General features: G+C 53.3%; 1 protein-coding gene across 3 annotated transcripts in view; it reads left to right on the plus strand.

Annotated features, from left to right (window-relative positions):
* Positions 1 to 21,257, plus strand: part of IKBKE (inhibitor of nuclear factor kappa B kinase subunit epsilon) — a 32,840-nt gene that overhangs the window by 6,812 nt on the left and 4,771 nt on the right. For 2 of the 3 annotated variants that reach the window (XM_054248215.2, XM_008985563.5), the window contains exons 7-22: positions 82 to 242; positions 1,144 to 1,254; positions 1,551 to 1,730; positions 2,321 to 2,511; positions 3,260 to 3,324; positions 3,409 to 3,500; positions 3,653 to 3,739; positions 8,107 to 8,182; positions 8,303 to 8,415; positions 11,399 to 11,475; positions 14,378 to 14,417; positions 15,227 to 15,328; positions 16,906 to 17,002; positions 17,144 to 17,256; positions 17,792 to 17,863; positions 19,916 to 20,691. In XM_054248215.2, coding sequence (XP_054104190.2) covers positions 82 to 242; positions 1,144 to 1,254; positions 1,551 to 1,730; positions 2,321 to 2,511; positions 3,260 to 3,324; positions 3,409 to 3,500; positions 3,653 to 3,739; positions 8,107 to 8,182; positions 8,303 to 8,415; positions 11,399 to 11,475; positions 14,378 to 14,417; positions 15,227 to 15,328; positions 16,906 to 17,002; positions 17,144 to 17,256; positions 17,792 to 17,863; positions 19,916 to 19,949 — 1,611 coding nt within the window. In that variant the 3' untranslated portion in view covers positions 19,950 to 20,691. Of the gene's footprint in view, positions 1 to 81; positions 243 to 1,143; positions 1,255 to 1,550; positions 1,731 to 2,320; positions 2,512 to 3,259; positions 3,325 to 3,408; positions 3,501 to 3,652; positions 3,740 to 8,106; positions 8,183 to 8,302; positions 8,416 to 11,398; positions 11,476 to 14,377; positions 14,418 to 15,226; positions 15,329 to 16,905; positions 17,003 to 17,143; positions 17,257 to 17,791; positions 17,864 to 19,915; positions 20,692 to 21,257 lie in introns of those variants that run through there. The other variant, XM_054248216.2, reaches the window with a different exon arrangement.

Genomic DNA, 21,257 nt, shown 5'->3' on the forward strand with positions numbered 1-21,257 from the left:
GGTGGTGGAAGGTGGTGTGACGGGTCTCAGGCCCTTGCCAGCCCTCCCCCTCCATGACCACATTCTGGTCCTCTCTGCCAGCACCCGGACATGTATGAGCGGGCAGTGCTTCGAAAGCCCCAGCAAAAAGCATTCGGGGTGACTGTGGATCTCTGGAGCATTGGCGTGACCCTGTACCATGCAGCCACCGGCAGCCTGCCCTTTATTCCCTTTGGTGGGCCACGTCGGAACAAGGAGATCATGTACGTCAACTGCGGGGCAGGGAAGTGGGGTGGATTGGCAGTCACCTGGCTCTTCCTCACCGGTCCCTGCTGTGTCTCCTGGCCCCCTCACAGTCCATGGCCCCCCTCTGGTCCACCCCCGCCCAGGCTCTTTATAGATCTTTTTTTTGTTAATTGGATCAGACAAGCAGCTGAGCTCTGCCCAGGCTGACGGGAGTCTGCCAATACTCCCCGTCTTAGTTCAGTGCTTCGCTGTAGCCTCTGCTCACTGCTCTCCTCTTCTCAACTGAGGCTCAAAGAGCGACTTGCCCATGGTGGCAGAGCCTGCCAGGGGTAGAGGTGGCCGCTTCCTGTTCCCAGGTCCAAGGTCTCTCCATGGTTTCCTGCTGTCTGACAGGGAAGTAGCAAGTGGCTGGAGGCAGTATTGGCTCCCTCTAAGCTCACTGCCCAGAGCAGAGGAGGTGTCAGCTGGCGTAGCAGGAACATTGCTGCACCCCCACTCAGCCCAGGGGTCCCGCTGTATGGAACCTATATCAGGCCTGCAAAAGGGGAAGGAGACCAGTATGGACGGGGGCTGTCAGGGAAGGCTGGACTCTTGGAGGGAGAGAACGAGGAGGAGAGGATACTGGGTCCACACACAGCTTGGGCAAAGGTGTGGAGGCTGGCCAGGCTGGGGGAAGTATGGCGGGGGAGAGGCAGTGGACAGGGCACAGATGTCTCTACCTGAAGCAAAGAGCTCTGGGATGAATGCTGAGGCAAGGTGCTGTCATAGCTGAGAGCCAGGTGGCTCACATTCCCTCTCTCAGGCTACCTTGGGGTGGCTGGGTGACTTGAACCTGTGCTCCCAGCCCTTTGTGCTGAGTGTGCCATGCCTGGCAGTGTGATGGCTGGGAATCCCGCTGACCCAGTCTTGCTCCCCCAGGTACCGGATCACCACAGAGAAGCCAGCTGGGGCCATTGCTGGTACTCAGAGGCGGGAGAACGGTCCCTTGGAGTGGAGCTACACCCTCCCCATCACCTGCCAGCTGTCACTGTGAGTGGGACCCTACTGGGTGGGTGATGCTGGAGTCTGGGCTGGGTATCACTTCTCTCTGCTGAGTCAGGACTTCTGAGGCCTGTTCCAGCAGGTTCTAGGCATGCCGCGGGCTTGGGTACAGCACCTTCCCATCTGGATGCTGGAATGAGTTCTTCCAGCTCTTCCCCAACCCACCTTGCCCCACCGCCTTGGCCCTAGCTCTTCAGGACATTCTCCTAGAATGCCCCTATTGCCTGCTTATGGAGGACAAGTCTGGGCCTGACCCTGACAGTCTCCATGTCCTGGGAGGGCAGGGGGCTGCAGAGCCAGCTGGTACCCATCCTGGCCAACATCCTGGAGGTGGAGCAGGCCAAGTGCTGGGGCTTCGACCAGTTCTTTGCGGAGACCAGTGACATCCTGCAGCGAGTTGTCGTCCATGTCTTCTCCCTGTCCCAGGCAGTCCTGCACCACATCTACATCCATGCCCACAACACGTAAGCAGGGGCGAGGGAGGGAAGCAGTGAGAACCTTCTCTTCCCAAGCAGCATCTCCCAAAGTATGTTCTGAGGCGTGCGTACGTAGGAGCAGTTCTGGGTCCAAACGCAGTCTGGAAAAATACTAGTTCAACACAGTTAAAGCTAAACAGGTTTTCCTGCACGTACTTCAGAGAGCGAGCACCTTCTCTATGCTGATATGCATTACACATCTGAGAAGCGTGTGCACGGTGCATGTTGGCCACACATTCCTAAACGTACTGCTCATGGAACCCCTGATTCCTGAAGAATTTTAGGGAACAGGTAAATTTCAGTGGCAGTGTGACAGGAAGAGGTGCAGAGCCAGAGGCTGGGTATTGGGACTCCTGGGACCTGTTTCCATGCTGTCTCCATCCACTATAAGACAAGAGTTCACAACCTCTCCCCTTGGTCTCTCTACCCTTAATGAGTGAGAAAACCACCCACATCCCTCCATCTGCAAAACAGAGCCCTGTCTATGGGCAACACTTGGCTGGGGCTTAGGCTACCCTGGCCCCTCGTCCTGCCTGCTGACACCCCCTGCTCTCTGCCCCCACCACCGCTGTGTCTAGGATAGCCATTTTCCAGGAGGCTGTGCACAAGCAGACCAGCGTGGCCCCCCGGCACCAGGAGTACCTCTTTGAGGGTCACCTCTGTGTCCTCGAGCCCAGCATCTCAGCACAGCACATCGCCCACACAACAGCAAGCAGCCCTCTGACCCTCTTCAGCACAGCCATCCTCAAGGGGCTGGCCTTCAGGGATCGTGAGTAGAGCCACCTGGGCTGGATCTTCCTCCTCCCAGCTTTTTCCTCCGAGAGACAGGGGTTTGCAATCCAGGGCATGGGTTACTTTTCCTTGTGGGTGTTTCTTCGGGGCTATAGGGAGCCGGAGGCAGATGTGGGTTCTAATTAATTCTGCAGATGCCTCAGATGCCAGGTGACGTGGGCTGGTGGCTTGACCTCCCTGGGGCTTCCCAGCATCCTCAGAGCTGTGGAAAGAACTCCAGTGGAAACAGGGAGATCTGAATTTCATACAGTTTCCATAATCTCTGATTTGTGGGGAAGCCTTAGGCAGTTTGTGTTGTAAGAAGCGCAAATATGAGCTCGTGGAAAGAAGGGAAGGGGGTCAGGGGTCCAGAGCTTTGGCCTTTCCATAAATTCTCATAAAAGTGTCATTTCTTCTCATTTGAAGAATGCCAATTTTATCCTCCTTCTCTGAGGCTAGGAAGAGATACTAACCTCAAAACCTGTGGGCAAGAGGATAGTTTAGTTCATTTTCAGCCCGTGGACATGAGGATGTAGTTCTCAAAAGTGGCCACAAGGTGGCAGTGAGGGATCACAACCTTAAGTGTGGTTGAGGCTTGCAAGGTTCGGGGCTCAGGGTGAGTTTCGAAGCCTGAGGTGGGAGATGGGCAGTGAGGGGTGAGTGTGAGCTGGAAATAATGAAAGATGGGCTCTGAGTCCACCCAGCACCATAGAGGCAGGTCCCTCAGACAGGGTCTTTGTTTGCAGCTGCTCTGGATGTCCCCAAGTTCGTCCCCAAAGTGGACCTGCAGGCAGATTACAACACGGCCAAGGTGAGGGGCAGCCCCCAGGTGGCAGGGAGGAGTGTGGCCTAGGGAAGGAGGTGTGGGACCTGGTCCTGTGCACCTCTGTTTTAGGGCGTGTTGGGAGCCGGCTACCAGGCCCTGCGGCTGGCGCGGGCCCTGCTGGATGGGCAGGAGCTGATGTTGCAGGGGCTGCACCAGGTCTTGTGAGTACCATGAGGGCCGGGCACAGAGCAGGAGGTGGGCAGGAGGTGGCGGCCGGCAGGAGGGGAGGCAGGCACCCTGGGTCTCTGTCTGCATGCACGGTGCTCTGAGTCCCCTGATCAAAGCAGCTCTGATTCAGTCTCCCCTTGGACAGGGAGGTGCTCCAGGCCACATGCAGGCGGACTCTGGAGGTGGCGAGGACATCCCTCCTCTTCCTTAGCAGCAGCCTGGGCACTGAGAGGTGGGTGTCTGGCCCGGGCCAGCCGGGACCTCTCAACACTGCTCTGTCTGCTCCTCACTCTCGATACTTCCAACAATGCACCTCTCCTCTCCAACCCAGAGCTCCTGCCTTCTCTGCCCTACTAGAATACAGGGCACACCCGTCCTATCCCTTCTCCCCACTCACCAAATAACAGCAATGGCTCCTCCTAAACCCAGTCCCTCACCTGCAGGAGAAGGGGCCCCTTGGGGCATGGACTCTCCAGGTACCAAGGTGGCTGCCCTTTCCCACGAAGGGGCTTATATCCTGCCAAGTCCTTCTCTGAATGATTTAGAATAATCACCCTATGCCAAGTGCCAGCAGAACTCGGGAAGGACTCACACCTTGTTACACAGTCCCTGCATGTAACCGGGAATGGGAATCCAGTATTCTCCTGCCCCATCTCCTGCTTCCTCTGAGTCTTCAACTCACCCTTGCCTTCCTTGGGTTCCCTGCCCCAATCCTTGGAACCCCATTCCCTCCACTCCAGGCATATTAGGGAGGATGGGTTGGAAAAGGAGAGAGAGTAGGGAGGAGGAAGCCAAGTGGAAGCATCTAGAGATGGGGAATGTGGGAAGACTTCATTGGCCAGAGCATGGCTGAGAAGTGGGCATCGCACCCCAAATCCTGGAAGGCATGAGGCCATGGTATGGCTGAGGCAGGTGAGGAGTGGGAGCTCTGCAGCCTAGAGATGCCATTGGTGGCAGAAGTCTTTGGAGACAGAAGATCAGAGCCTGCCCATATATGCCGGAAGGCCCCATCCTCCCACCATCCCCCAGTCCTTGCCCTGAGGGAGCTCTAGGGAGTTTCCCAGCTGTGCGTTGACTTATGCAGCCCCATACGCCTTCTGCTTGGCAGCAGCAATGCAGATGATAGGGCAGCTTGGAGGTGGAGGAGCAGGGAGGGGGAAACAGAGCATCTCCAGATGACAGGGATGGAGTCTCCATCCAGGCTGAGCTCCCATCAAACGGTGACAGAGAGCAGGGTGCAGTCAGCAGAACTGCAAGTGACTCACCTTTGAGCAGGGCTCTGTCCAGGGCACAGAGGGGGTTCCAGGGTAGATGTGGCATTGTGTCATACAGAGAGGCCCATGCTTCCTCTGGAGCAGCTAGCCCTTCCTGGACATGTGAGGGCCGATGGGATTGTTGGGGAAGGGGAGACTAAAGATGGATAGAAGCAACCATGGAGGCCTTCCTGAAAGATGAGGTTTTAGGGCCAGAAGGAAGGAGACTACCTCAGGCAGGAAGGTCTGTGCAGAGACAGAGATTAGGGCTCTGTTCATGGGGAAAGGAGAGGTGCTGGGGAGGCTTACTGAAGCCACAGTCATGATGGCAGATACCCCAGAGTGAAGTCAGAGGGGACACAGGTGGGGGTAAAGAGGGGAGGGAAGAATGCATAGAGGCCCTGGAGGGGTCCAGCTAGAGGGAGGTTGGACCCCAATAAAACAAACAATAGAGAGGCATTGTGGATGCTTGATCTGGAAAAATGTGTTTGAGAAGCTTTCTGGGTGTGTCTGCCCACTTGCCCAGGTTGGACATGCATGAGGCAGGTGGAATGGCATACTGGCCTGGGTCTGGCATCCTGGCATTTGCTGGCTGCTGTTCCCATTTGGCTCTGCAGCCTCCTCCAAAGTGGCCTCCATGGTGTGTCTGTCGAGCACGGGTCAGACAAGCAGCTGCTTTGAAGCCCATTTCAGCCTCCTATCAAGGAGGAGGATGGGAAGCAAAGAGTTGAGAGCAGGCAAGCCAGAGGGCATGCGCAGCCTCTTCTCTTCATATGGGTGTGACTCCAGCCTGTTGTTACCTTCCCCTACCTGGGTCTCTGCGTCTTCATTTTCAAAACCAGAGGGTTGGATGATCTTGGAGGCCTCTCACATGTTGCAGTTCCATTCTTGCCTGGATATCCTCAGGCCTGTAGATTCTCCTAAGGTCTGAAGACACTAGCTCCGCCCCCAGTGGGACCAGGTATTTCCATTATCTGAATGTCACATTGGAGGAGGCCAGCACCTTTGCCCCACCTGGTGACTCGCCTCTGCCCCGGTGTGCTCCTCCTGCCTCAGGCTCCCCAGGACAGCTCCCTTGACAGAGCAACTTCTGCCTTTGTCCCAAAGCTCCCTGGCCCTCTTTGGCAGCTGCTGCCATCCGGAGGCACTGCTCAGGCAGCCAGGACTGACTTCAGGGATCCTAGGGCTTTCCCTAGCCCCATCGCCAGGCAAGACTTTGCAGGCAAGACTTTCTCTCTGAGGTCCCTTTTGATCCCTGTGAACACCTTATTAGGTCGCAGGAAGGAAATTCATCTTGTTTTATGGATGAAGAGCCTGAGGCCTGGTGAGCTGAAGGACTAATCCAGGATCATGCAGATAGCAAGTGTGGCTTCAGCACTAGGGCTTGACCCAGGTCTCTTGACTCCCTGTGGAGATGGGCTGGGTTAGCCTCACCCTCTTCTGCTGTCAAATATCCCATGCCAGCTGGGCACGGGGGCTTACGCCTGTAATCCCAGCACTTTGGGTGGCTAAGGTGGGCGGATCACGAGGTCAAGAGATAGAGACCATCCTAAGTTGGTGAAACCCCATCTCTACTAAAAAAATACAAACACTAGCCAGGCATACTGACACATGCCTGTAGTCCCAGCTGCTCAGGAGGCTGAAGCAGGAGAATCACTTGAACCCGAGAGATGGAGGTTGCAGTAAGCTGAGTTTGTGCCATTGCACTCCAGCCTGGTGACAGAGCAAGACGCCATCTCAAAAAAAAAAAAAAAAAAAAAAAAATCCCATGCCTTAAAATCCATTTGTACACTCAGTAACGCCTTCAGCATCTGTGCACTGCAGAACTACTGTGTACTGAGCAGGTGGCTGGGCACTGGAGAGGCAGGAGGAGCAAGGCGGCAGCACCCCGTCTTCAAGGAGCCTGCAGTTCATTCCCGATTCTCTCCTCGCTCAGCTCCTCTCTCCTCCCCTGCTTCTCCATTCCCAAGCCAAAACACACAGGATGCTTGTAAAGCATCGTGACTGTTACTAAAAACGTGTATGCTAATGGTAGAAAGTTAGAAAACGGATAAGCAAAAATAAGAAAATTAAAATCCCGTATCTACTACCCAGAGATAGGTTATCACACCTTAGGAGTAAACATCCTTCTAGATATTTTTCTGCTGTGAGTAAACAATAACCAGCGTAAGAGTATAGCGTATCTGCTGTTTATAACCTGTTTTGGGATCACGTCCACTGTCCCACCTTCCGGACTCATCTAGAGCTTCCCCTCGAAGTTGTTTGTCCTTCTTTATCAGCATTTCCTGTAAACTGGGAGGTTTTAAAAAAAATTTTTTAGTATTTTACTTTCTTTCTTTTCTTTTTTTTCAAGACAGGGTCTCTATGTTGACCAGACTGGTCTTGAACACCTGGCCTAGTGATCCTCCCACCTCGGCCTTCCAAAGTGCTGGGATTACAGGCATGAGCCACCGTGCCATGCTTTTGTTTTTTACTTTTATTTATTTATTTATTTATTTATTTATTTATTTATTTATTTATTTATTTGAGACAGAGTCTCACTATGTTGCCCAGGCTGAATTCAAACTCCTGGCCTCAAGCAGTCCTGAGACTTCTGCCTCCCAAAGTGCTGGGATTACAGGCGTGAACCACTGTGCCAGGCCTAAACTGGGAGGGCACAGGCTAGATGGATTCCAGCCAAATGTTTTTTGTGAGAATACATTCCGGCTGATGCCGGGTACTGCATGTTGACATAACCATTGGCTGGTGGCAGCCGGAGTCAGTTGTACAGTTGTATTTTCCTTGTAGAAGAAAGAAGCAGAGTGCTGTGGCCTTGTCACCGTGCAAATGGCCACCCCTTTGTCATTCATCATTGCTAGTAGTGCTGTGCCCTAGGGAACAGTTTCAGTGGGCCGCAGGGTGTCAATGCTCTCACCTCTGACACATCATTGCCTAGTAGTCTACCAAAGATATCTTTTTCCTCATCAGAAAGTTATTGGTTATCAAGAAATACAGATTCTACTGGACAGAAACTGAATTCTTTCCCTTTAGTTACAAATTTTCCTGGTAAGGAGATCATTAATAGCAGCCTTGCATCACGGGCCCATGAATTTTCATAGACTCAAGGTGTTACAATCTGCCTCAACCTTTATTCTTTGCAGTGCTCAACCATGTCACAACTTTGGGTGAGTGGGGCCCTCTTCAGGACGGTGCCTCTGTCCCAAACACAAAACTCCCCAGGGACCCGGAGAGCCAGCAAGGCTGTCCTGCAGATGCTGTGCCCAGCAGGTGCCCACAGAGCTCACTGCCTCCCACCTTGGCTGTTCCTAAGCCCCCAAATATGGCTTTTCTCCTTGCTTCTCTCAAGGTTCAGCAGCATGGCTGGAACACCTGAGATCCAGGAACTCAAGGCAGCCACAGAACTGAGGTCCAGGCTGCGGACTGTGAGTGAAGCTGGAGGGCAAGGGCTTAACAGGATCAGAGCTGGGGCCTGTGGTCCAGCCAGCCTGCCCATCTGTTCCCAGGCTGAAGACTCCATGGGGGTCTGCTTTTTTGCCCCACAGCTAGCTGAGGTCCTCTCCAGATGCTCCCAAAATATCATAGAGACCCAGGAGAGCCTGAGCAGCCTGCGCTTGGAGTTGGTGAAGAGCCGGGATCAGGTACATGAGGAAAGAAGGTCTGTGGGATTTTCCTTCTTTGTGGGGTGGGAGCGGGGGAGCGTGCGGCTCAAAAGGTCCAGGAGCCTTTAGCTTTTATAGACATCAGCTGGCATTCTCCTTTCTCTTGGCAAGAATGTAAGGGCATGGGGGCATGGAGGGAGATCCTGCAATGAACCTCCCCACCACCGCCGCCGCCCCAGACACCAGCCAGGAGAAAAGGATCTGGGGTCCTGCCCCCATCTGGGAGTTTGAGGAACGCCTTGGGAATCATAGCAGGTGCAACAATTCTGAATGAAAGAAGAGTTTAGCTCCCTTTCCCTGTGTCGGTCCTCTGTGTAGGTCCTCTCATGTACAGCATCTCGTTGAATCCTGAAAACAATAATAATGCTACGATAATGCCCTTTTATAAAATCAGCTATTTTTATTTTATTCTTTGAGACGGAGGCTCACTGTCACCCAGGCTGGAGTGCAGTGGCGCGATCTTGGCTCAGTGCCATCTCTGCCTCCCGGGTTCAAGCAATTCCTGTGCCTCAGCCTCCCGAGTAGCTGGAATTACAGGTGTGCACCACCACACCAGACTAATTCTTTTTTTTTTTTTTTTTTTTTTTTAGTAGAGACGGGGTTTCACCATATTGGCCAGGCTGGTCTTGAACTCCTGACCTCGTGATCTGCCTGCCTCAGCCTCCCAAAGTGCTGGGATTACAGGCATGAGCCACCACACCCAGCTGCTAAAGCCCTTTTTATAGAAGAAGAAGCCGAGTCAGTGAGGTTAACTTACCCAAGTCACAGCCAGTAAAAGACAAATGACAGAAGTGGCTTCAGGTCAGGTCTGTCCACCTCCAAAGCTGATGTTCTTGGCCTACACCAGTCAGGGATTCACAACCTTTAAAACGCCACTCTCCCTTTTAACAGACACGAAAAGCCCCACCCACCCCCAGCTGACCGTGTGGAGCTGCTGCCTCCCTTGCCACCTCTGACCAGGGAGAGGGTGGTGCCCAGAGCAGACCTCCTCCCATTCTCTTTGGTGCCTGTTGTAATCTGGGCCTATCTGCAACCATCATCCCATTCCCTCAATTCTAAATTCAAACAGCTCTGAACACCACAGGAGTTTTTCTTAACTGTTTTGGCCATAAAACCTGACCTAAACCGAATGAAGCTTTTTGTAGACTTTATTCCACTTAGAGTGAAGGTTCTTGTGGTTCTTTGGAGACGGGAATGTGTTTGATTAGAAGCTGTTGCCCTGCTCGGGGCGTTGCACAATACACTGGGCGGGTACCAGACTGCCTTTTAATATCAGAAGACAATCTTGAATTTGGAGTACATTTGGCCCCATGCCTTTTGGATGAAGGCTGAGAATCCGAGGCCCCGTCCTTTTGGATGAAGGCTGCGGATCCCAGACCCCAAGCCTTTTGGATGAAGGTTGAGGATCTGAGGCCCCGTCCTTTTGGATGAAGGCTGCGGATCCCAGACCCCATCCTTTTGGATGAAGGTTGAGGATCTGAGGCCCCGTCCTTTTGGATGAAGGCTGCAGATCCCAGACCCCAAGCCTTTTGGATGAAGGCTGAGGATCCCAGACCCCATCCTTTTGGATGAAGGTTGAGGACCTGAGGCCCCGTCCTTTTGGATGAAGGTTGAGGACCTGAGGCCCCGTCCTTTTGGATGAAGGTTGAGGACCTGAGGCCCCGTCCTTTTGGATGAAGGTTGAGGACCTGAGGCCCCGTCCTTTTGGATGAAGGTTGAGGATCTGAGGCCCCGTCCTTTTGGATGAAGGTTGAGGATCTGAGGCCCCGTCCTTTTGGATGAAGGTTGAGGATCTGAGGCCCCGTCCTTTTGGATGAAGGCTGAGGATCCGAGGCCCCGTCCTTTTGGATGAAGGCAGTGGATCCGAGGCCCCGTCCTTTTGGATGAAGGCAGTGGATCCGAGGCCCCGTCCTTTTGGATGAAGGCTGAGGATCCGAGGCCCCGTCCTTTTGGATGAAGGCTGAGGATCCGAGGCCCCGTCCTTTTGGATGAAGGCTGAGGATCCGAGGCCCCGTCCTTTTGGATGAAGGCTGAGGATCCGAGGCCCCGTCCTTTCGGATGAAGGCAGTGGATCTGAGGCCCCATCCCAGCTACCTCATCTTCCACCCGCATGTTCCTGGCGGGCAAGCTCCTTCAACTGACAGAGCCCTGGAACGAGCTTGTGGTCTGTTCAGAGTCCAGCTCCAGAAATAGCAGAGATGGGGTCACTTGGAGGTGCTGCAGGGAGGAGGTGGAGCTACATAGGCCTGTGGGTAAGGAAGAACTTTCCGCACACACCACACTCCTGACTTCTCAAACAAAGTGTTTGTATCCAGCCTGAAAAGGGGAAGGAAGAAATAATAATGACCTTCAACCCCAGACGGAGAAGGTCCTTGGGAGAACATTTCCCTGGTTCTCCTGCCTCTGGGCAGGGCTGAGCCTGTTGATTCATTCTTGTTTTCAACAAGGATTATTGATTCATTATTTATGTTAAGTTTCTGCACTGTGCCAGGCATTGGGTAAACCAAGAAGCTATACTCTTCTGCTTTTTCCAGATGACCAGAGAGAGATTTCAGCTCCTCTCCATCCCCAGCTGTCACAGCCAGACATGCTCTTAGGTTTCAGGGGCCTAGGCTCCTTCCCCGGGCCTAGTGTCACAGCTTCTCGCGTAGTAAAGGCCGCGTGCCTGTTGCCTGTCCTGCTTGGCTTCCTGTCTCTCTTATCTCTTGTTTAACTCATGCTGTGAGTGCATGTGTGTGAGAGAGAGGGAGAGTAAGCCATGAGAATGAGAGATGGCCGGCTGATGGCAAGGTCTCAAATAAACCTGGAGACAAAACAGTCGCCTCCACTCCCAGATTGATCCCCCACAGTTGTGGCAGTGAGGCTCCTCCTGCAGGGAGACAGCTCCTCCCCCATTTCACTGCCACCCCTCCCCTCGCTTCCTCTTTGCTCTGTGCTGTTAGATTCTTCTAACACCTGCTCTCTGTCCCCTGACCAAAGCATCCAGCAGATTCAGTGCTGTGTGGACAAGATGAACCTCATCTACAAACAGTTCAAGAAGTCTAGGATGAGGCCAGGTGAGCCCGGGAGGGCAGGATGCCCCCACTCTCTCCTGTCTCCCTTCTTTCTTCCTTTTCTCTGGTTAGTCATTGCTACTCCAGCTGGTATTGCTGGAAGCCCGCTAAGTGGATGGTTCTGCTCAGCTGGTCCAGGGCAGGGACCGTGTCTGCAAGCTGCCTGCAGGCCAGTGGGGGATGTGAAACCTTCACACACCTGCCTGGTGCCACGTGAGAGGCTTGGATCACATGAGTGGGGGATGCAGTGGGCTGGGGCCTGGGTGCTCTAGAAGAAGTTGCCCTGGAAAGAGATCCCTCACGTTGGCAGGGCACTTTAAAATATAGTGTCCCTAACCACGGTGTCCTTGGGAAAAGTGGGGAATCAGGAGAGGTGCCATTTTGAGTCACTGAGCCAGGGATTTTGGCTGCATGATTCCTTCATTCTCACAAGGACACTGTGGCAGGGGCTTGGAAGTGAGAAGCTGCTTCGAGAAAGTGACTGTCATTGTGGGGTAGTGCAAGGGCGGAACCCAGGGAGGGCCAGTGATGGGGACTGGAGCGAGCCTGTGGAGGACCCGGTTGACTCTTAGGTTGAAGAACAAACACACTGGGAACCAAACCCCCCTCTCCCCTCCCAGGCCCCAAGCATTTCCTAATCCGTAGACTGAAGGTCTTGGGCTTGATTGTCAAATTCTCTTCTCTCCTTGGGATTATCTAAAAACCACTGTCCACTAGAAATAGAACGCCAGCCACACAGGTAATTCTAAGTCTTCTAGCAGCCAATTTTTAAAAAGTAGAAGGAAACAAGTGGAACTAATTCTAATGTGTTATTCAACCCAATATATCCAGTGTCATTTTAGCATGTAATCAATATAAACAAAATCACTACAGAAATACTTTGTGTTCTTTTTGTGTGGCGTCTTCCAAATCCCATGTGTATATATACACATAAATACATCAATTATTTCCTTAGCGATCTGTTCATAATGATTACATGCTAATATATATATTCGAGACAGGGCCTTTCTCTGTCGCCCAGGCTGGAATACAATAGCAGGATCACTACTGCTCACTGTCACCTCAACCTCCTGTGCTCAAGCCACCCTCCCACCTCAGCCTCCTGACTAGCTGGGACTACAGGATGCTTTCCCATTGCTTTCTTTTATTTTTTACTTTACTTATGTTTTTTAGACAGAATCTCACTCTTGTCGCCCAGGCTGGAGTACAATGGCGTGATCCTGGCTCACCGCAACCTCTGCCTCCAGGGTTTAAGTGATTCTCCAGCCTCAGCCTCCCAGGTGGTTGGGATTACAGGCGTGCACCACCTTGCCCAGTTAATTTTGTATTTGTAGTAGAGATGGGGTTTCTCCATGTTGGTCAGGCTGGTTTTGAACTCCTAACCTCAGGTGATCTGCCTCCCTCAGCCTCCCAAAGTGCTGGGATTACAGGAGTGAACCACCACAACCAGCCTGCTTTATTGTTTTATATTTCTTTTTGGCAAAAATTTAGTTTCCCAATTGAGATGTGTTATAAATATGTGTGTGAATACACGTACACACACATATACATATACATATACATGTACATGTACATGTACATGAGGCTGGGTGTAGTGGCTCATGCCTGAATCCCAGCACTTGGGCCCAGGAATTCAAGACCAGCCTGGGCAACACAGCAATACCCTGTCTCTACAAAAAATAAACAAAACTAGCTGGATGTGGGCACGTGACTGTAGTCCCTTGGGAGGCTGAGGTGGGAGGATCACTTGAGCCTGGGAGCTGGGAGTTTGAGGCTGCAGTGAGCTGAGATGACACCATGGCAGGACTCCAGCCAGGGCAACAGAGCCAGACCCTGTCTCGAACAACAACAACAATGACACCTCTAGGCATCGTTACCCTCCCCATTTTATAGATGAGAAAACCAAGGCACAGAAAGGTTAAGTAGCCCAAGTAATCTAGGTCCAACTGCTCTTAACCATCCCATTTTACAGCCTCAAAGGAGTTTTCCTTCTATTGGTCTTTCAGAGTCCTTTATTAAAATTAAAAATGAACCCCTAACTGTTAAAACCCTGTGTGTTGAAAGATACCATCTTTTAAAATGCCTAGTGGTCTTCAGGGCACTGTCTTGCTGAGCCTCATGGGACTCCCAGGTGGCACCCGTGATGGTTGAGGAGACAGGCTGAGCCAGGTGAAATCACTCGCCTAGCGCCACCTGCCAACAGGAGGAAGGGTTGAGGTTTGTCCTAGGCCTCTCGGACTGCACACATGCTCTCAGCTGGCCGGGTGCAGGGCCCAGGAGGGGGCTTCTGCCATTAGGGGAGTGGGATGGGGAGGCTCACAGAGTGAACCGGCATCATTTCATCTTGGGGCTGCTGCCACGCTGGAGGCCCATTCCTGCAAAGACCAGGAGGGGGCAGCATCTCTCTAGTAAATGAGCCTTAGGGCCCTCAGGACGCAGCCAAGGCCATGAAAACCTCAGCGTTTTTGGCTAAAGCAGCTGGGCAGAGTGGGTAGGTAAAAGGTGGCAGACTGGTTTCTCTAGCTCATTGCAGGCAGAGACCATGAATATTCAGGGATGGGACCACCCACCTGCAGGCATCAGCCTCTCTGGGAGGGTGATGGATAAGGGGCTATGACTGACCAAGCTTCCTTCCAGGCCCCCTAAGCATCCCCCCCCTCCCCACCCTGGCCCTGCACTGCAGGCTGCCTTCCCCCAGGGGACCTCACGCAATTTCCCCACAGCTTCTTGAGGTCCCGGCCTTGTCCTAATCAGCAACTTGGGTGCTGGCTTTCCTCTTCTGCCCTTCCTACCTCCCCTGGGCCATGAGTTCCCCTAAAGCAGCCTGGGCTGTCTGTCTTTGTAACTCTCTCCAAGCCCTTGCAGCACTCTGTTTCACTGACATCTTTCCTATCTGTTTCCTCAGGGCTCGGCTACAACGAGGAGCAAATTCACAAGCTGGATAAGTGAGTTGCCTGTCTGCCAGCAGGCAGGTGGGCAGGAGGGTGGGTGCCCGCAGGGCAGAGCTATCCTCAAGGCCAGAGGAGAGGTGGTGAAGGGCCCTGAGCTCCGGCTGCAGCTGCGCAGAGTTGGGGCTAACAGGTTATCTGGGGCAGGGGAGGGAGTGTAAATAGCTTAGTGGGAGGGAGGCTTCTCAGATGCAATCTTGATGTAACTGGATTTACTTCTGGTATGCATGAGGCTGTTTGCAGGGGTTTTTTTTTCTAACTGTACTAATGGACCACTTACCACTTCCTGCTTCCGACCTCTGCCTGAACCTTCCCCGAGCCTCCCCACTGCTCCTCTGTCTCCCATGCTTCCCAGACACTCTCACATCCAGGAGGCCCTCCCTGATTTAATGGTTATGTGGGAACTCACTCCCCCAGTTCTACAAGTCCGCTGATCTCTCTCTCTCTCTCACTGACACTCACACTCACACACACACACACACACACACACACACACACCTCTACCTGCTTTCCATGGCTGCCTCACCTTCCTCCCGTTTCCTGAGGACTAAGCGTGAGCACGTGTGTGTTTCTTGAGGACTCGCTGTGCGTCTCCCATGTGTCCCTGCTAATGTGGGCTTTGCTGGCCACATCGGCCTTTACAATCCAAGTGTGTGACCATCCTTCCTCCTTTCCCGGAGACATAGCCCTGTTGTGGATGCAGGGCTGGGCACTTATGATGAGGTGGTGATGGAGACCGAGGGATGGTGGGCTTATGCACAGGTGGTTCTGGCGGTGCATCTGTACCTTGGTCCCTGTTGTTCTAGGGTGAATTTCAGTCATTTAGCCAAAAGGCTTCTGCAGGTGTTCCAAGAGGAGTGCGTGCAGAAGTATCAAGCGTCCCTAGTCACGCACGGCAAGAGGATGAGGTAACAGCCCCTCCTGAGCTCATGGAGCCCAGGGCCTGGCCTGGTACTTTGAAGCTTCAGAGGACTCATGGCTTTGTGGGACCCCAAGGGAGAGGGAGGAGTGAGCAAATGGATGTGAGAAGATGAGTGATTTTGTGTCCCTGGGTGGACCAGGCAGGGTCCACCAGTTGGCTGGGAGATTTCTTTTTTTTTTTTTGAGACGGAGTTTCGCTCTTATTACCCAGGCTGGAGTGCAATGGCGCGATCCTGGCTCACCGCAACCTCCGCCTCCTGGGTTCAGGCAATTCTCCTGCCTCAGCCTCCTGAGTAGCTGGGATTACAGGCACGTGCCACCATGCCCAGCTAATTTTTTTGTATTTTTAGTAGAGACGGGGTTTCACCATGTTGACCAGGATGCTCTCGATCTCTTGACCTTGTGATCCACCCGCCTCGGCCTCCCAAAGTGCTGGGATTACAGGCTTGAGCCACCGCGCCCGGCCTGGCTGGGAGATTTCTCTACCTTAGCTTTAATCCCACAAAATCCGCCCTATGCAGGAGATATTATCCACCTATTTCTTAGATAAGGAAACTGAGGCTCTGAGAACAGGCCTCTCCCGCACTGTCACAGGGCTAGTAAGTAAGTGGCAGACCCAAGATTCATATGTGGCTCTTTCTGCCTCTACAATCTGGATCCCTCAGGGCTTCTGAGGGTAAAATCAAATCAAATCTGGATGCTTTCCACCATCCAGCTAGTTGTGTTGAGAAATCTCTTTAGGAGAACACAAGCCCCCCAGGATAAGGACAGTGGCAGTGACCCTTACATAGAACCCTCTGTCACACTGTCCCCTTCAGGAGTTTTGGGTTCTGCCTTCTCAGATCAGGCCCACCCTCCGTGATTTGCCTGTGTGAACATCCGTCCCACCTGAGAAGAGAGGACAGTTTCCCACGTGCTGCCATGTTCGGTGGCCTGTAGGACCTCAGCTTGTTATGGGCCTGAGACCTGGCACTCACCTGCCCTCATATGAGAACACTGATGCCTGCCTCTCCTACTTCAACCCACCACAAATCCTGGTGTCATTGCTCTGGAGTAGGCTTGGATATTGGGGTTTTACAGCTCCTCCAGCTGATTCTCATGTGTGGCCAGGGCTGAGTACCAACCCCTGGTGGAACAGCTCTGGGCCTTGGGGAAAACGTTCCTGCTCCTTCCCTCCACTTAGAGACAGAAGAGAATTCACACTGGAAATGAGAGTGTGGGCATTTCCCCACATGGAGAGTCCTGGTGTGGGCTGCCTCTCTACAGCCTGACTGGTGCCACACTCACCAGAGTTGGTGTGCGTCACCCAGCCCCAGCCACAGGCACGATGGTGGTGCTTTCCACTGTGGCTCTCAAGGGCCCCTCCTGGCCTCAGGCCCTTGTGTGTATCTGCATTATTGCAGTGGGGTGAGCAAGCATGGAGGGCACAGCTGGCAGGGCAGAGGCAGCGAGGGAGGCAAATACCCAGGACCCACCTGTGTCTGTGTGCAGACCCGACATCCTAGGGGAGCCCTGGGAGCGGGCTGAGTCCTGCTGTGATTCTAAGTCTCTGTCTGCTCTCTAGGGTGGTGCACGAGACCAGGAACCACCTGCGCCTGGTTGGCTGTTCTGTGGCTGCCTGTAACACAGAAGCCCAGGGGGTCCAGGAGAGTCTCAGCAAGGTGGGCAGGGCAGAATTCCAGGTGCTTGGGGGATGCAGGCTGGGGTGCTTGTTACCCGTGTCTTCCCCTCCTCAGCACTCCCCTACCCAGCCACACAGAAGGTGGCTACTACTTGCTGACCAAAGCATGGCTTCCCTGCAGATCCTGGAAGAGCTCTCTCACCAGCTCCTTCAGGACCGAGCACGGGGGGCTCTGACCTCCTCACCGCCCATATCTCCTCATCCCAGCCCTACACCAAAGGACCTGCTTCTCCAGTAAGTGCTGGGGAGAAAGGGGGTGTGTATCTGTGTGGAAGGGGGTTTCAGGGAGCATGCTGAGGTTGGCGCCTGAGGAGTTTTGCCTCATGCCAGGCCTAGGAGGCAAGAATAAAGAGACTGGCCAGGTGTGGTGGCTCACACCTGTAATCCCAGCACTTTGGGAGGCCAAGGTGGGTGGATCAGCTTGAGGCCAGAAGTTTGAGACCAACCTGGCAAACATGATGAAACCCATCTCTACAACAAATACAAAAAATTAGCCGGGTACGGTGGTGTGTGCCTATAATCTCAGCTACTCGGGAGGCTGAGGCACGAGAATTGCTTGAACCCGAGAGGCAGAGGTTGCAGTGAGCCAAGATGGCACTACTGCCCTCCAGCCTGGGCAAGGGAGCAAGACTCCGCCCCAAATAAACAAACAAACAAGAATAAAGAGGCTGCTTCCGTGGGGCTGCAGAGGAGGGTGGGCCTCCCAGGAAAGGGGTCCAGGCATCGCCACCTCCAGCCTCAGCTGCTTCCCCTGCCTCTGCCTTGGCAGCATGCAAGAGCTCTGCCAGGGGATGAAGCTGCTGGCATCTGACCTTCTGGACAACAACCGCACCATCGAACGGTGAGGGGCCTTCACCTTGCGTGCGGCAGCGCTGCGTCTTCAAGCTCCCTCTGCCTGGGCGCGGAGAGTCCCCAAGCCTGCCCATACCAGTGTGATGGCGCTTGTCCATTTTCCGAGCAGCCCTGTTGAAGGGCCCTGTCCACAAGTGAGCTGACATCCTCAGGAGGTATAGGGTTCACTTTGAGGTTTTAAGGTGAATCCCCGTGCTGTCAGGGAGCTGGGGGCCTTGGAGGCGTGGCGTTTGTGCCTGTGTCCAGCTCTGTACTCCACATGGACTCTGTCCAAGCTGCCCCAGACGTCCTTGACCTACAGCCATCATCGGGGTCAGTGCTGTTTTCATCCCCATGTCCTACCCCAGGAAGCCACAGCACACACCGCTTGGGTAGGATGACCAAGGCCGGTGTTTCTCTGGCCTTGTGGGGCTCCCGTCTTCCTGCCAATGCTCATGGGCCAGCAGCAGCTGCAGGATCATCTCCTGATTTGACTCCCCTCCTTGGGGTGCTGAGGGGTCGTGAGAGGTTGGTGTGGGAACACAACAGGGCTCAGACTCTGGGATGTTGCATACCAGTAAAAGATAAAAGAAAATTGGAGGCCGGGTGCGGTGGCTCACGCCTGTAATCCCAGCACTTTAGGAGGCCGAGGTGAGTGGATCATGAGGTCAGGAGTTCGAGACCAGTCTGACCAACATGGTGAAACCCCATCTCTACTAAAAATACAAAAATTAGCCGGGTGTGGTGGCGCATGCCTGTAATCCCAGCTACTCGGGAGGCTGAGACAGGAGAATCGCTTGAACCCAGGAGGCGGAGGTTGATGGCTCCACTGCACTCCAGCCTGGGCGACAGAGTGAGACTCCATCTCAAAAGAAAAAAAGAAAAGAGAAAAAGAAAACTGGAAAACCGTGGAGTTACTAGCTGCTCACGTAACCAAGCAGGCACATTAGAAGTGGAAAAGAAAGCCCTGCCATCTAGTAACCCCACTTTTAAAAGCGCCTTTTACCACCCAAGAGATAATCTCGGGATAAAGAAAGGTCCTTGCTTGTCCCGAAGGCCAGCAGCCCTGTTTACAGACATGTACACACGTGCACACATCTCCCACTCCCCTGTCATCCTCGTGTCTGTCATTTTCCTATCTGGGAACCAAGGGCAAGGTAGAGTCGGCAGAGATCCCTACAGGACTTCAGTCCTGACTGCGTTTTACCAACCGCGTGACCCTGGGAGATGCGTTCCACTTCGAGCTTCAGTTCCCTCCCCGGGAGACAGGAGTAATGATTTCTACCCCATGGTGTTGACGTAGGGGTTGAATAAAATGAGATATGCAAGGTGCTTGCAGGTAGCGGGGTGTGGAGGGAAGGACTCACTAAATGTTACTTCTTCTCCAGGGGCCACTCTAATCTGAGATACTAGCAGTGGGGCCAGGCAGTAGAGACACCAGGAGCAGAGTTTGTGGTCTGTCCCCAGAGTTTCAGAGGGTCCTTGGGTAGGGGAGGCAGCTCCTCCCTGTTCTGTTCCGGCAAGAGAACTCATCCTCTTAAACACCCATAAAGAGGACGTTTGACAGCTTCTTGGAAAGATTTTCCAAAACAGCCCTCTTGGTCAGGAAGTTCTAATTTTAGTGCCAACATAAATTGTTCTTGCTGTGATATGTAATCTATTTATAGATAGCTCAAAACTTTAGTGAATTTTCACTTTCTTATTCAAAGCTGTAGCCAAAGGGCCAAATGAACCAATTGAAACTCCTTTCCCCTCCTCCTAAACCTTGGCTGGACGTTGGAATCACCAGGGGACCTTTTAAAAGTACAGATGCCTAGGTCTTGCCCCAGAGACTCTGTGTGCAGCTTGGGGTTAGGATTTTTATAAGCTTTCCAAGTGATTCTAATCTATAGTCAGAGGTGAGAGCCAGTGGGTTCTTGGCAGGGAACGAGGGTGCTACAAGGGGAGAGCTGAGGACTTGAATGGCTCAGTGCTCTTGAGAGCTAATTGTGCTGGGCCCTGGAATGCGGTCTGCAGCTTCTCCAGCAGGTGTGCACTGCTAGCCTGTACCTTTTCCTTGTAGGCTAAGTAGAGTCCCAGCAGCTCCTGATGTCTGAGCTCCATGGGGCGTGTGAGGCATCCTGAAGCATTAGAATGACTTGAACACTGCTCTCCCGCACTGTGAGACCAACCCAGGACAAGATCCTGTCCCATCACATCAGCCTACCTCCCTCCTGGCTGCTGGCTGGGATGTCGCCAGCATTACCTTCCACTGCCTTTCTCCCTGGGAAGTGGCACAGCTGAGATTGGGCACCAGGCCACCTCTGTTGGGACCCACGGGAGAGCATGACAGACACTGCCTGGGCTGACCTTTCCATCTCATCCAGGCGCAGGTATTGCTCCTCCGTGCCCCTGGCTTGGCCATGGGAAGAAGAGGCTCCCATACGCCCTCCCATTCCCTCTGGTTTGTAGAGCTTCACTCCGTAGCCAGCAGGAGAGGTGGCCCCTGGGGAGTCCCCAGGGTACTAGGTCAGGTGACCTCGTCACAATCTTCCTTCCCCTTCAAGCGTTTCATGTTGAACACAGCAGTCTCTGTTCCCCTGTGATTTCCGAGGGTCACCCTTCTCAGCCCCAGGCAACATAGAGCCTCCTGTTTTTTCTAGGCTTGGTCTGATGTTGAGAAAATGGGTGGCCAGGGCCAGTGCCAGGGCTGTGGGCTCCCCCTTTTCCTCTCCCTCCCTCCCTGAGGCTCTGGCCAGTCCTGGGACATGCAGCCAGTGGCAAAAGGCCTGTGACTTCAGGCAGATCCAAGGCCTGCACCTTCAAGAAGTGGAATAAATGTGGCCTTCATTTCTGTTTCTGGTGGCTCTCCCTGGGGTGTGTCTGCAAGTCGGGGAAAGCTCTCAGCTGGGTGTGCTCAGCAACCAGTGAGGCCTGGGTGGGGATCTGTGAGGAGTGCTGGGAAATGGGGTGGGAATTGGTAATGTCCTGGTTTCTGCCGTTTCCCTAAATGGGCCCTAATTTCAAGGAAGAACCCAAGGGGTGCCCTTCCCATTCCTTCCATTCTCTTGCCCTCCCCCACCATCATTTTGAAAGCCATGTAAGTGGCCTGGAACTTAGGGAAAAAGAAGGGTGTTTTTTTGCTTCAAACTCACCATCTCAGTGGCTACTGCCTTTTCCCCATCTCCACCACTATTCAAAACCTACGCTGTGTCCTAAACAGTGGATTTGAATAGTATTACGGGTTATTTATTTTTATTTTTTTTCTTTATTTTTGTTTTGAGACGGAGTTTCGCTCTTATTACCCAGGCTGGAGTGCAATGGTGCGATCTTGGCTCACCACAACATCCGCCTCCTGGGTTCAAGCAGTTCTCCTGCCTCAGCCTCCTGAGTAGCTGGGATTACAGTCATGCGCCACCATGTTC

The sequence above is a fragment of the Callithrix jacchus genome, chromosome 19 (genome assembly GCF_049354715.1).
Source record: "Callithrix jacchus isolate 240 chromosome 19, calJac240_pri, whole genome shotgun sequence".
Taxonomy (NCBI): Eukaryota; Metazoa; Chordata; class Mammalia; order Primates; family Cebidae; genus Callithrix; species Callithrix jacchus.